This window comes from Rhea pennata, chromosome 3, assembly GCF_028389875.1.
Source record: "Rhea pennata isolate bPtePen1 chromosome 3, bPtePen1.pri, whole genome shotgun sequence".
NCBI lineage: Eukaryota > Metazoa > Chordata > Aves > Rheiformes > Rheidae > Rhea > Rhea pennata.
The window spans coordinates 26,512,046-26,524,220 of record NC_084665.1 but is presented as its reverse complement, the minus strand read 5'-3'; the positions used below and the strand labels follow the sequence as shown (position 1 = coordinate 26,524,220).

At 39.2% G+C, this 12,175-nt stretch overlaps 1 protein-coding gene across 1 annotated transcript; it reads right to left on the bottom strand.

The window, feature by feature from the left end:
- Positions 1-394: 394 nt before the first annotated feature.
- Positions 395-8,487, bottom strand: NEK2 (NIMA related kinase 2). Its single transcript, XM_062573579.1, has 9 exons — positions 8,392-8,487; positions 8,011-8,228; positions 6,504-6,741; positions 5,710-5,792; positions 5,345-5,471; positions 4,321-4,540; positions 3,281-3,335; positions 3,110-3,180; positions 395-706 (listed from the first exon to the last, which is right to left on the bottom strand). The coding sequence occupies exons 1-9, from the start codon at positions 8,485-8,487 to the stop codon at positions 480-482; spliced, it is 1,335 nt and encodes a 444-aa protein (XP_062429563.1). The 3' UTR covers positions 395-479.
- Between the last annotated feature and the right edge of the window lie 3,688 nt (positions 8,488-12,175).

Genomic DNA, 12,175 nt, shown 5'->3' with positions numbered 1-12,175 from the left:
TAAAAAGTAGTTGCAAGTACACACAGACAGAAGTCTACTACTTTTCTAACACAAAACGCACAAAATATCAATACTTCTTTTATCAAGAATTGTACATTATGATTAGCAACAATTTAACACACAGATCATGAATCTCTGTACATTTGTCATCAGAAAGTCTTCCTCACCAGACATATAACAACTTGCTTTTACCATATATGGCATTTACTTTTTCAGAAAAGTAATATACAGTGAACAGAAAGAGGACCAAAATATTTTCTTTAATAATACAATTCAGCTTGTTTGATTTGGTATCAAAACTATTTTCATAAAATAAGCTTTTATACAATCTTATGAACTACATGTCATATACTAAAAGTTTGTATAAGGATTATTTAAATATATTTTCAGTGGAGTCCAGATTATAAGGAAGCAAAAATATGTTCCTATTCATTGAATCAATTCTAAAAAGTTAAATACTGTACATATATGTTACAGCTTCAGCGCATGCCCAAGATTTGCCTGCTCTTTAACTGATAGTTTTTTTCCAGTTCACACAGTGCTTGAGCACGTAGATTTGCAGCATATAAACGTTTTTTGAGATCGCAGCATTTCCCTTTTGAAAGAGGATAGTTTTCCAGATTAACAGGGGACACAGCATTCTCTTCGCTTCCACCAAAGTGGACTTTCTTCTTGTTTGTAGAAAAGGGGAGCAGGACCACATTATCTAAAGAAATAACAATAAAAAGCACTAAATTAGTGCATTCCTCAGCACTTACTGCTTTAGTTATGTTCTTTGATGCCATCACCCAATTTGCTAACTACAACTGGATTTAATCTACTAACGTATTTCAGTCTGTAGTGTGTTTTGTTTTCCATTTTTTGGAGGAAAGAAAAAGAAAATAAGGCTTTAAAATGATTGCATTAAAAGGATAGGTGACACCAGTTTTTCGGGTATCCCCTACCTTATAGAAGCCTTTCAGAAAAGCTTTAGATGAATTTTGAAGACCACTTTTACTTAAGTAAATAATAGTAGAACTAAGGAGACAAGCCCTAAGTTTTATTCTTTGGAAGAAATTCCAGATGAAATAATGCTCCAAATGCAAAAGGAAGTAAAGAACAAGGTTCCCACCTACCAAAAAAGGGCTACCATCCCTTTCTAGGAGGGGCAGACCAACTCTAGTCCCATATTAAGTCAAGTAGATATAGCTAGGCTTTGACTAGATGAATGAGTTTAGATGCATTAATAACAAACTATTTTCACAGCAGCCTCCTGCAACAGAAATTTTCCCAAGACAGTTATACTTCAGGCATACACAGCTGCCAGAATCATTTTTTTTTTTTTTTTAAGGAATAGAGCAGAAAAACTACAATCAGGAGGTATTAAAATACCTGAGCTCTCTCATAAAAGCTGACTTAATAAGATTTCGGGTTGGGGGGGGGGGGGGGGGAAGAGGAGGGGAGAACCATCTTGCTGGAAGCCCTAACCATCTTACTCACAGCTCTCAAGGCCTTAATTTTCAGTTCATGGGGGTTGCACAAGGATGCAACAAGCAGAGAAGCAGCAGAAAAAACACAATGAAGAGGCTAATGAATGTTTCAGAATCATCAGGAGTTCCATATTTGCAAGATAACGTGTTAATATGCATGTAATCCTTCCTTAAGGATTAGGGAATCCATACTGAAAAAAGGGGATTAAGTGCCTAGGATTGCCCAAGAAGCTAAGATTTCTGGTATTTATTTTATTTTGAAGTGAACTATGCAACTCATTGAGGAAATTTAAATATGTGATGTGTTACATGTCTTTTTATTTTTTGAAAAAATGCAGATAACAGAAGCAAGTGATCTTGATAAAAGATAGTTGGAAGAACACTAAGACCATTCATGTTGGGACAGGGAGATTTTTAGTGAATATTAGAGTAGCATAGAATGAATCAGTTATAGGAAACAGCACTGTTACAGAACTATTCTTAGATCAGGTGACTTGCAAGTAAAGATCAGCACTCCATAGTAACTATGTTAACTTCTTCACATTGTCTAGACTTATTGGCTCCCATCTAATAATTTCAGATGGGCAAACATCCCTGTTAAGACTAAAATACAGTATAAAGGAGTGAGATATGCAGAAAAACAGAAGCAAATGCTGAAGCATGTTTACCCTCAATCATCCAGCACAGAGACAAGATCAGAAAGCCCAAAGGAAGTTTATTTTCATATTCTTTAATATATTAAAGGACAAAATAGAGACAGGTGGAATTCTCAAAAAAAGAATGCTGGAAGTAGCTCAAGTACCACTAACTTCCAGTGGCATTTTATTGTGTTCTTTCCTGGCACTTCTGAAAAAGATGCAGTCTTGATTTTACTTGCATCAGATGGATCTTCATTTAGTTTCAGTTAGAGATAAAGCAAGGTATTTTTACTGCATATTAAAGTATTTGCAGCTTTTTTTGTTCTAGAAACACTATTTAGGAGCAAGCCATTCAGTATTCCACCAATACCTCACTCCTGCTCTTCCCAGCAAATTTCTGGGCTCATAACTATAGTAAAAACATATCGGGCTGTGGAGTGTCAATTATACTATTGCACACTTTCAAAGCTGTTTGTTCTAGTGAATAAAACTGGAGTAAACAAGTAAGTTCATATTCTTCAGAGCTTAGATAATGCAGAGGTCCAATCTCTATCACTGGGTACAAGTATCAGCTCCCACCCTGAGGTGTTTAGAAGCTCATGAACTAAAGCAGAAGTGATTAGACATGCACAATTTTATTAAAATTTAATCAATGACCTATAAAGATCATAGATCTATAATTTAAAAAAGTACAGCTCTGAGAGTTTAGTTTACAAGACAGTACTTCAAGCACCTCACCACACACAAAAAAATAAAAGAAACTATTGTCAAAACAGAACAAGACTGTAGTACTGACAGCAAGTAAGTTTTCATGGCTAAGCATCATTAAGTCTTTCTGCAAAGCAGGAAATCAGGAGTCTATTCCAAACCATGCAGGAATAACTGGTGTTTGTCTCTTTAAGACAGGACTTGGTACAGCATGCATAATATCAGGGGCATTCTTCTGGTCATACCAGTCTACATCTATCAGTGCATGTGGCTTCTTGTTGTATGGTTTCATACCTGTACCATTTGCACATGCTAGAGTCCTCTGCTCTTTGTAGAGGTTGTAGTTCTTCATCAAGTTTTCAGCTCTGTTTTGAGAAGAGAAGTTTAGAAAGATCTTCAGTCTTCCAATAATAATAATAATAATAATAAATAATCTAGGTAGCTAAAGATAGGTTAGTAAGATACCTAGCAAGTTTGTCCTCTGCCAGTCTCTCTCGAACACAGAGCTCTCGTTCTCTCTCTGGAAGCAAAAAAATAGAGTAGTATACAGTGTTAAGATACAAGTGTTAGAGGGATTGTCCATGGTGTATTTTCCTGCAGAAAGAGCTACAGTAACCTGTCTGATGCATCCATATTTCTACTTCTGTAGCTCTAAAAGATAGATGACTTCTGTGCAGATACACACTTAAATCAATAATCAATACATTGATAAGTCCTAAATGCTGCAGGGCCAGACATTTAATTCTGCCACATACACAAAAGTGAAACTACAGCGGCTTTTCATTCTGCACATTAACTCATTGACATTCATGAAGAGTCTGGATAAAATATTTAAAGGCCAGGTACCAGAAGACAAATATGATTCTAAATACCTTCTTTAGAGTGGCAGCTGTCATTCAGGCTGACAAAGCCATATATAATGGTTAAGATCTGCATTACAGAGTCAACTGCATATGCAGAGAGGTTGGGATCTCCTGCCTAGATAAAATACAACCGAAAAAACTAGTTATCTATATACTGTTTTACAGCATCCTATAGGATGCTATTTCCATTGCAGTAGTTAACAAGTCACTTTGAACTATATTCCTGCTACAACATTACCCTCCCCTAAGGCTACATTTTTATGTAGCCAACATTAGTTTATATAGCCTGAGTAGATGAAAGGCAGTCTGCATTGCATGGTGCAGGGTAATACAAAAGTATACAGGAAACAGACACTGACCGTAAGTATTGTTCACTTTGAGTAATCATGCCATACCAGGTTTCTGTTTCTTAACTGAACTAGAAAGTACATCTTGGTAATTAAAAACAAGAAAAAACTAGAGTAAATGAGCCACCACAAGCCCTCTGGTTTGTCTCAAGACAGAATTCTGGTTGTGACTACAGGACCGTGATTAGTAAGTTAAGATGAAAGCTTTGAAAACATTCCACCTTCCCTTCCTCTACACTTGTTCTTTTGAATTAGAATCCCATTGCCATCCCCTTCCCAAAGCAGGATATCATACGCTCCAAACGTTGCTCTCTCTCTTTAATGGCTCGTTCTCTCTCCTGTAACTGCTGTTCCTTCAGCTTCAGCTCATTCACAGGAGTTCCAGAATGCTGCAGCCTCTCTGGCTCCCCCGCTCGCTGACCTCTCTTATCAGAATTCTTTTTTTGTTCTTCTGCCACCAAGTCTGCTATCAAGGGGTGCTGTAGAATGTCTTCAACAGAAGGTCGGCAATAATCCTACAAAACAGGAGTTAACAACAGGTTCCATCTTTTAATAAGAACCATTAAGGCCAGGGATGTCCCACCAAGATAATCCTCAAATTGGAACCAGCTGAGCTGCTAGATAGCTGTGAAAGCAGCTGGAGAAAAATGGAGTTAGGAAAGGGCAGCAGCTAAGTTATGCCAATTCAACCAGGAGACAACAGCTGAGAGGAGGCTGTTACCAGTCTCCAGTTCTAGAAACTGCAGCTCTGGCTTCCCCCAGCCCAGACATTCACATCTTAGAGCCTGAATAAGCAGGTAAGCCTAAAAGGAGATTGTCAGTAGGTTCTGCAACCAGTACACCACATCTCTGTATCAAAACCTGTCACTTCAGAGTCCTGAGAAATCCATATCCGAGATTTGTTTCTTATTACAGCTCTGTTGTCCTATCCAGTCAAATTCTTCCCCCATCCCACCCCCTGAGATGAACTGTTAACCATGAGAAACAGTGTCCATGAGGGAGGCAAAACAACCTCTTCCAAATTCCAAAGGTGTTTTAGCCCAGAAGTACATGACTTAGGGTGCTGTTCAGTGGTTCCATACAGGCCAGTATTCAGACAGCTTTCTGGCATCGCACAAACCTAACACGAAGCTGCTGCCTTTGTTTAATGAACTTGCAAGGCAAAATTTTTTTCCCCCTCAAGTGATATTGCTAATCACAAGGTTACTGGCAACCTCCACTCTAACCAGTTTGTTTTATAATTAAGGAAAACTTCAGTTCGATGGCACTGGAGGTTTGGTCAAACTGTGAGTGGAAAAAAAATAGTAATTGATTCTTACCTTTAAGTTCAGCATCTCTTTGAGAAGTTCATTCAGCTGTTCTGAGTAGCGATATGGTATTCGTCTGAACTTTCCTTCCCTTATCTTTTCTGCCAGCTCCTTTTGGTTGTAAGCCCTAAATGGAGGCCTGAAGAAAAATGTTTTCTTTCACTGGTTTTGTAAAACTTTTTTCAAAACAGGCATCAGACTAAGAAAAAAAGCAAACTGCAATCAAAGATTAGTTTTGACTACCTAGTACCAAGACCAATATGGAAATAAAAGTGTAGAACTTGCATCCAAAATCTTTAAGGGTTACCTGTATAAGATGTAATCACATATGCATTACCACTATGTTTCTACTTCCATTGCCACACAAGTATACTTACGAGAGTGCACATAACTCATACAGGAGACATCCTAGAGACCAGATGTCAGATTTTTCGTTGTATGACATGCGGTTCATTTGTTCCTAAAGAAAAAGAGCAGTCTTATTTTTGTTAGCTAAGACACTGTTCTGTTATTGCAGCATTGAGCATCACCTATTGTTCAAGGGAGAATTAAACCATTAGTTACTGGGCTTACTTTTAAGATTCCATTCTAATTAACCTCCACAGCTATTCTTACCAGCAATATAACCACAGTTACATAGCGATGCCACACTGTCTAAAACTTAAGTGTTACACCAGTCTCCATGTCTCAGTCAACATTAATGTTTCCCATGCAAAATGCACAATATCAGGGAATACCTCTATTTCTCATCTGCCATACAAATTAAAATCTTACTGTCAAGAGACTTTAATAGCCTTATTACCATAAGGCTATGAAACAAGAGTGCTTTAGCCTTCCTGTTCCTTTTTAGGAATATCAAAATATTGCAACATAATAGCTGCAGTATTTAAATTGCATAACATTACACTAGCAGTAAGATTCCATAATCAAAGCTTACGTAGTAAAAAGCTACCCGATTTAGGAGGTAGTCATAGCATAGGGAAGAAAGGATGTAGAAACATCTAAATTGAATAGCTTTATCTCCAGAACATACACCTTCAAAATGGGGTTGAGAGAGGGGAATGAGTCACTTATATTTAGACTAGAAACTTTTTGTTAAAGCCTCCTAAACATTCATGGAACTTGAGACCAACACTGCAGAAAACAGATCCCGGAGGAAGGAAAGACTTACTGGAGACATATAGTATGGGGTTCCAACAAATGTTTTGGCAAAACTAGTATCATGGTGCAATATTCTAGCCAGACCGAAATCTCCAAGTTTCACATTCTGCTTGCCATCTAGAAAGACATTTGCTGGCTTTAGGTCACGGTGCACAGTGACTGCACCATCACTCCGTCTGTGACATTCCTTCAAGGCCAACGTCAATTGAACCAATACACGGAGAACAAAGTTTTCTTCTAAGTAATGTCTGAAAGGTAAACACACTCTTAAATAAATGTAACCTCCACAGCATATACAGCACATTTAAGCAGCTGCTGCGAGCCTTTCAGTCTGTAATCTATTATTTTTTAATACTACTGTTATTACTCACTGCAGTCAACCCCAGCACCTTTTTAAAGAAAAAATAGCAACAAACATCTACATGGGATATTTTAAAAGTGGAAATAGGAGTCCAATTACTTTGATGGCCTGAAAAAAAGAAATTTCTTTTCAGCTGATAAAAATAGGAAAGCTTTCATTGGCATGTGTTTAAATAGAGAGTTATTCATCACTCTGCAGCAGAAAAGGAAGGTAGAAAAAAAAAATTGTGAGCAGTATGACCTACCAGCTAGTCCAACTCTAAATATGTTGGAACACATCTAGATTTTTATTGTAGATTTACCATAATATTCTCATCCTGCCCTTAAAAGGGTCTAAAAACAGATTAGGTATGTAGAGTTGCCATCATTTACAACACAAACATCAGTCCATTTTCATGATTAGTTTTATCTCCTTGATCATTTAAGAGGCCAGTATATGGTTTCTGAACTGTTTCTGAAACTGCTGAAAACAACATACAACAAGAGAGTCAAGCCAGTACAGATTGTAATATAACCCTCCTGAAGTCATAACATTGATGTGTTTGGGTCAATTTGAACTCTTGTTTTGAAGAGTTCTCATAGAGCAATACATGTGTTGTGGATTTGTTTAATCTAAGAATATGAAATCGGTCTCAGACTTCTAGGTTTAAGATCACACTGAGGTAAAGTTTTGTCAACACAGGTGCCTGTAAAGAGTCAACATGTAGGCATACATAATAATTTAAGTGTTCAAGACTGCTTTTTCCTTTTTGATGATGGTATTCTAGAAAAAAAGCATACAAGTGTTTTTCACTGGCAAGCTAAAAGAATACAGACTATGCTACTGATCTAAGGGCTGTGACTTGCTATTTAGTTTTCACTGTCACACATAGCATAGTATCCAAAATCCTTTCACCAGAAAGAGTCAGTATTCTTTGCTATTTGGATATAGAGAACGTTATCCTGTCATTAGTTACATTCTCTAGCACAGTTCCCACAAGCATGATGATTTTGTACCAGCCTCGCACATTGCAGAAGAGCCGCTACATGTACGAGATCAGAGCTGAAGTTGTTAGCAGGTTGTTATGAGCTACACCTCGCTCTGAGCTTGCTCTTTTCAGTGCCCGAGGACTTGTGCGCGAGGTACCGCGGGGCCACGGCAAGCGGCTCTCACGTGCCTTTCTTTCGTGCACCGCGCGATCAGGCTGGCCAGGTCGCCCCCGTCGCAGTACTCCATCACGATGTACAGCGTCGTGTTGCTCCTGTCGATGATGCGATCGTAATACCGGACGATGTTCGGGTGCCGCAGCTCACGGAGCAAATTCACTTCCGAAACAAGCATTTGCTTCTCTGCCTCTGTCATGGAGCCATAGTCGAGCTCCTTCCAAACTAAGACCTGTGGGGTGGGGTGAGGAGGGGGAAAAAAAAAAAAAAAAAAAAAAAAAAAAAAAAAAGCATTTGCAGAGCGGCTGGACACAAAGCGGGGGGGGGGGGGGGGATTAGAGCCGATCACTTATGCGGAAGAGCCGTTGGGAGACCGCGCGCCCGCGCCGCCTCACCTTGCCGTCGGCCTTGCGGCGCACCTTGCGGCACTTGCCGTAGGAGCCGGCGCCGATGGTGAGCAGCACCTCATAGTCCTCGGGCCGGCTGGGCATGGCGGCGCGGACGCGAAACGGCCACACCGGGCCGCCGGCACCTGCCGCGTTTAAACGTGCCGCCCCGCCCGCCCATTGGCCGGGCCTCCCAGCCCCGCCCACGCCCCCCGCCTTCCCATTGGCTGCTCCGCCGTAAACAACGCCCGCCAGGTAACGGCCGTTACAACGGCCGCGCCGCGCCGCGCGGCAGCAGCCGCTATCGCGAGAGCTGCCGCCGGCACCGCCCCTGCGCGGCAGCGGCGGGAGGGCGGGAGCGGGGGGCGGTGCGTCCCCCGGCGGGCGGGGACCCCGGGAGGGCGGGGGGGCTCCGTCCCGGCGCGCCTCCGCGAACGAGGCGCTTCCCTCAGGCAGGGCGAGGCAGCCGGCGGCCTCTGGAGGTCCCTCTAGCTCGCCATCTCGTTACTCCCCCTCGCTGAGGTATTCCGATGGACGCAAGCTCTGCAACTGCCTTCGGTTCGCGCCTTGGCTAAAACAGGGGGCGATAACCGCTGCCGAGGCGGTCAGCGGAAGGCCCAGCCCCGCAGCCGGGTGCAGGCAGCGCCTCTGCCTCCTCGCCACCCCCGTTGTCGGCGCAGGAGGCTGTTCGGAAAGGAAGCGATCAGCACGCGGGAGACTTGGATGAGCTGTAAACGAAACGGGTGCAGGTGTAAAAAAATAAACTTGTTTGTAGTCAGTCAGGGCGAGAGACAATTTCCCAGGAAAAATGATGTATTACTGTTCTCTCCTCTTCTAAAATACTTGCATCCGTTGAAAAGATACTGATCAGAAAATTGGAAGATCGTAACGGAGGGTTTCCTTAATATTGAGAAGTACTAGCAAACTGAAACTACTTAAAATAATATAAATTTGTTTTATAAAACATTAAAGAGAAAAATTCTTCACAATTCTTCAAGTAATTCTTCATTTTTTCTCCCCCAAAGTCATATCAGCTTTACTATTATACCACATACAAACAGCTTTAAAAAAAAAAAACTAGTAGATCGATAAATTAAAATGTTATTTAATGTATTACAACTACTGTCTCATCTTTTGGAATTGGGGGCCTACATTGCTGTTTTCAAACATACATGACAGAGATATTTTTAAAGGTATGTAATGTATTTTCTAGCATCATTCAGGGTAACTGGAGTGATACTGGCATGCAGTTCTGGTTTCTGTTCTGCTTAATCCCTCCCCTCGTGGAAGTGGCTGTGATTGAGGCAGAGACCTAGTTCTTCAGCAGAGTGTTTTAACACACCAGTATAATCTCTGGATCAGGCACAAAATGAAGCTGTTGTTTTTTTGACCTACACTTTCAACCACATGAGAGATTTTCAGAACATGGCCATAGAAAGAAGAGAGTAATTTCTCATATTACGTCTACACGCAGTCCCATTAATCATTTCCTCATTTTGTTTCGGACTTTCAAGAGTTTGAGAGACTTCGACGTTTGAGGGGTGACGCTATTACTGAATATTTATGAAATATTCGTATATTCTTAGTCTTTAGAAAAATCTAAGCCATTACTTTCACCATCAAGAGGCACAAAAGCTCCTGTTATACATTATAAAAATCTTACAGCTTTCCATTTATAGATAATGCCTGTTCATTACAGAAGAAACGAGCAAATGAATTATAGAGTGTAAAAATATTTTAGCTTTGTTGTTAATGGGTAACAGAGTGCTCTAAAAGATTAATTTTAACTCTGATTTTAATTACCTTAATAAGAAGACCCTCTCATCATTAGTAGCATAAATAAATTATTACATTATGCAATAAGAATAACAAAAATACTGTATTATTAGGCAGGCTGTAAGTTTCATTTCTGGTTTCAAATATGTCTCAGTTTCAAACACATCTCAATTTCAAACTCCTATACTTTCAAATTAGCAAAAGGTCATGACACATTCCCACTCTTATCAATGGGAATCTTTATAATTGTATTTCAAAAGAAATTGAGTAGATTTTCAATACTGTGTTAGAACTGGGGACTATCTTGAGGTTTTCTTTAGAAATGTTGGTTTTAATCAGAGAAATGTCAAAATGTCATGCTCCAAAAACCAGTAGCAAAGTAATTCTAGTTCTGATTATACTTTTTTTTTTTACGAGTTTCGTAATTTAAGAAAATTTCGTTGCTAAAAGCAACCAATAAAAATTTCAGGAGGTACCCCATTTCCTTTCCTTCTATCTGATTTTCACCCTGGTCATATCAGAGAACCCAAACAGTCCAATGTTTCCAAATATATTTTTTCAAGTTTAAATACACCTCTTACGTCAGGTACTGTACTTTTAATCTCTGATCTGTTGTGTAGAAGTCTAGAAACCCTTAGGTTTCTAATCTAGACAATGCATCTGCTGACTTCAGGTCTTTGACAGCTACCAAGTGCTTCTTATTAATCCATTTTCATGCCTAACACTTTGCTGTGAGAGTCCAACCAAGTATATTTATCAAGGTAGCATTTAATAGCAGCAGAATATTTCAAAATACTGTAGCAAATTAAATTATGTTTCTGAGAACTTTTTTGTTAATGAATCAGAGAAAATTGCAGGGAAGTACAGGTTCAGGAAGAAAAGAAAAGCTCAGTAGGAAAAGTACTGAGAAGTAAGCATAGAGGATTACTTACTGAAAGTAAATATAGAGGATTATAATGAAAAATAAATATACTTTATAATTAGAAAAATATATGAGGAAAATCATGTCTTGTATCTTTAAAGACCTAACAGAAATGTAAAATCATGTTTCAGGACCTCAGAAAGTCTTCCAGCCAAAAAGGAGGAATTCAGTACTTGACATTAGCAAGGTAAGAGATCCTAATTCCATTTAATGATAAAGAGATCGTTAGTTAAGCAGAGATTAATGAGGCATGGATGACTGTTGATTTAAAAAATAAGAAAACCCTCTGTATGCTAACTAACCCGGTGAAACAAAGTTCAAAACAGTCATTTTGTTTCTTTTAGACCTGAATTCTAAAACACAAGACTTCTTTCCAAACTCTTGACTCATGTTCTCTGGTCTTCTGGGATATTCCAGTTTACAGTATTTAGAATCATAAAAATGAGATATAATCAGAAGAAATATTGATTTTGATAACTTGGCCAGACATCCAAATTGCACACACTCACGTATAAAAGAGGAGAATAACACTTTATTCATGGCATGTTATTAAATGTCAGAAAAAAAGTATCAGAGGGTCAAACTTCCTAGTATTTTTCCTGAGCTAGTTTGGGAGGAAACAAGATCATGTTCATTGAAGAAATTCTGCACAACACAGCTGTGGACAAGACAGTTAAGGAACAAAATTCAGAAGCATTAATTATAGTGATTAAAAACACCCTACATTTCATTTTTTTTAAAGTTAGGATTCAAAGCTATGTTAGACTCCAAAAGAAATGTTTGCAGCAGGCAAGCTTCAAAAGGGGAGCTTGTTGCAGCAGCTGTACCTTTATGGTTTTGCAATACAAACCAGAAAAATGAGGAGAATAGAAGAACATGTGAGTAAAAACAAATGCAGCAGCAGATTAAGTTTTTACATGAAATACAAAAAGAAGAAAGAGATAACAGCATGGGAATTAATGAGGAGGAGATGGAGGAGAGTAAAAGATACACATTTTTGCATTCAGAGAGGGGATGTATAAATTCTACTAAATCCAGATTTGCTCTATCCATTGCTTGTGTTATATAATTGAATATTTAAATATGTGGATGGAT

Bases quoted from the DNA above. Each gene is read 5' to 3' on its own strand.
- NEK2 (XM_062573579.1), bottom strand. From the start codon at position 8,487: ATGCCCAGCCGGCCCGAGGACTATGAGGTGCTGCTCACCATCGGCGCC. The intron at 6,742-8,010 runs GCACGTGAGAGC...TTTACCTTTCAG, and splicing joins GCGCGGTGCACGAAAGAAAG to ACATTACTTAGAAGAAAACT. The intron at 707-3,109 runs GTATGAAACCAT...TTATTTCTTTAG, and splicing joins AGCATGTGCAAATGGTACAG to ATAATGTGGTCCTGCTCCCC.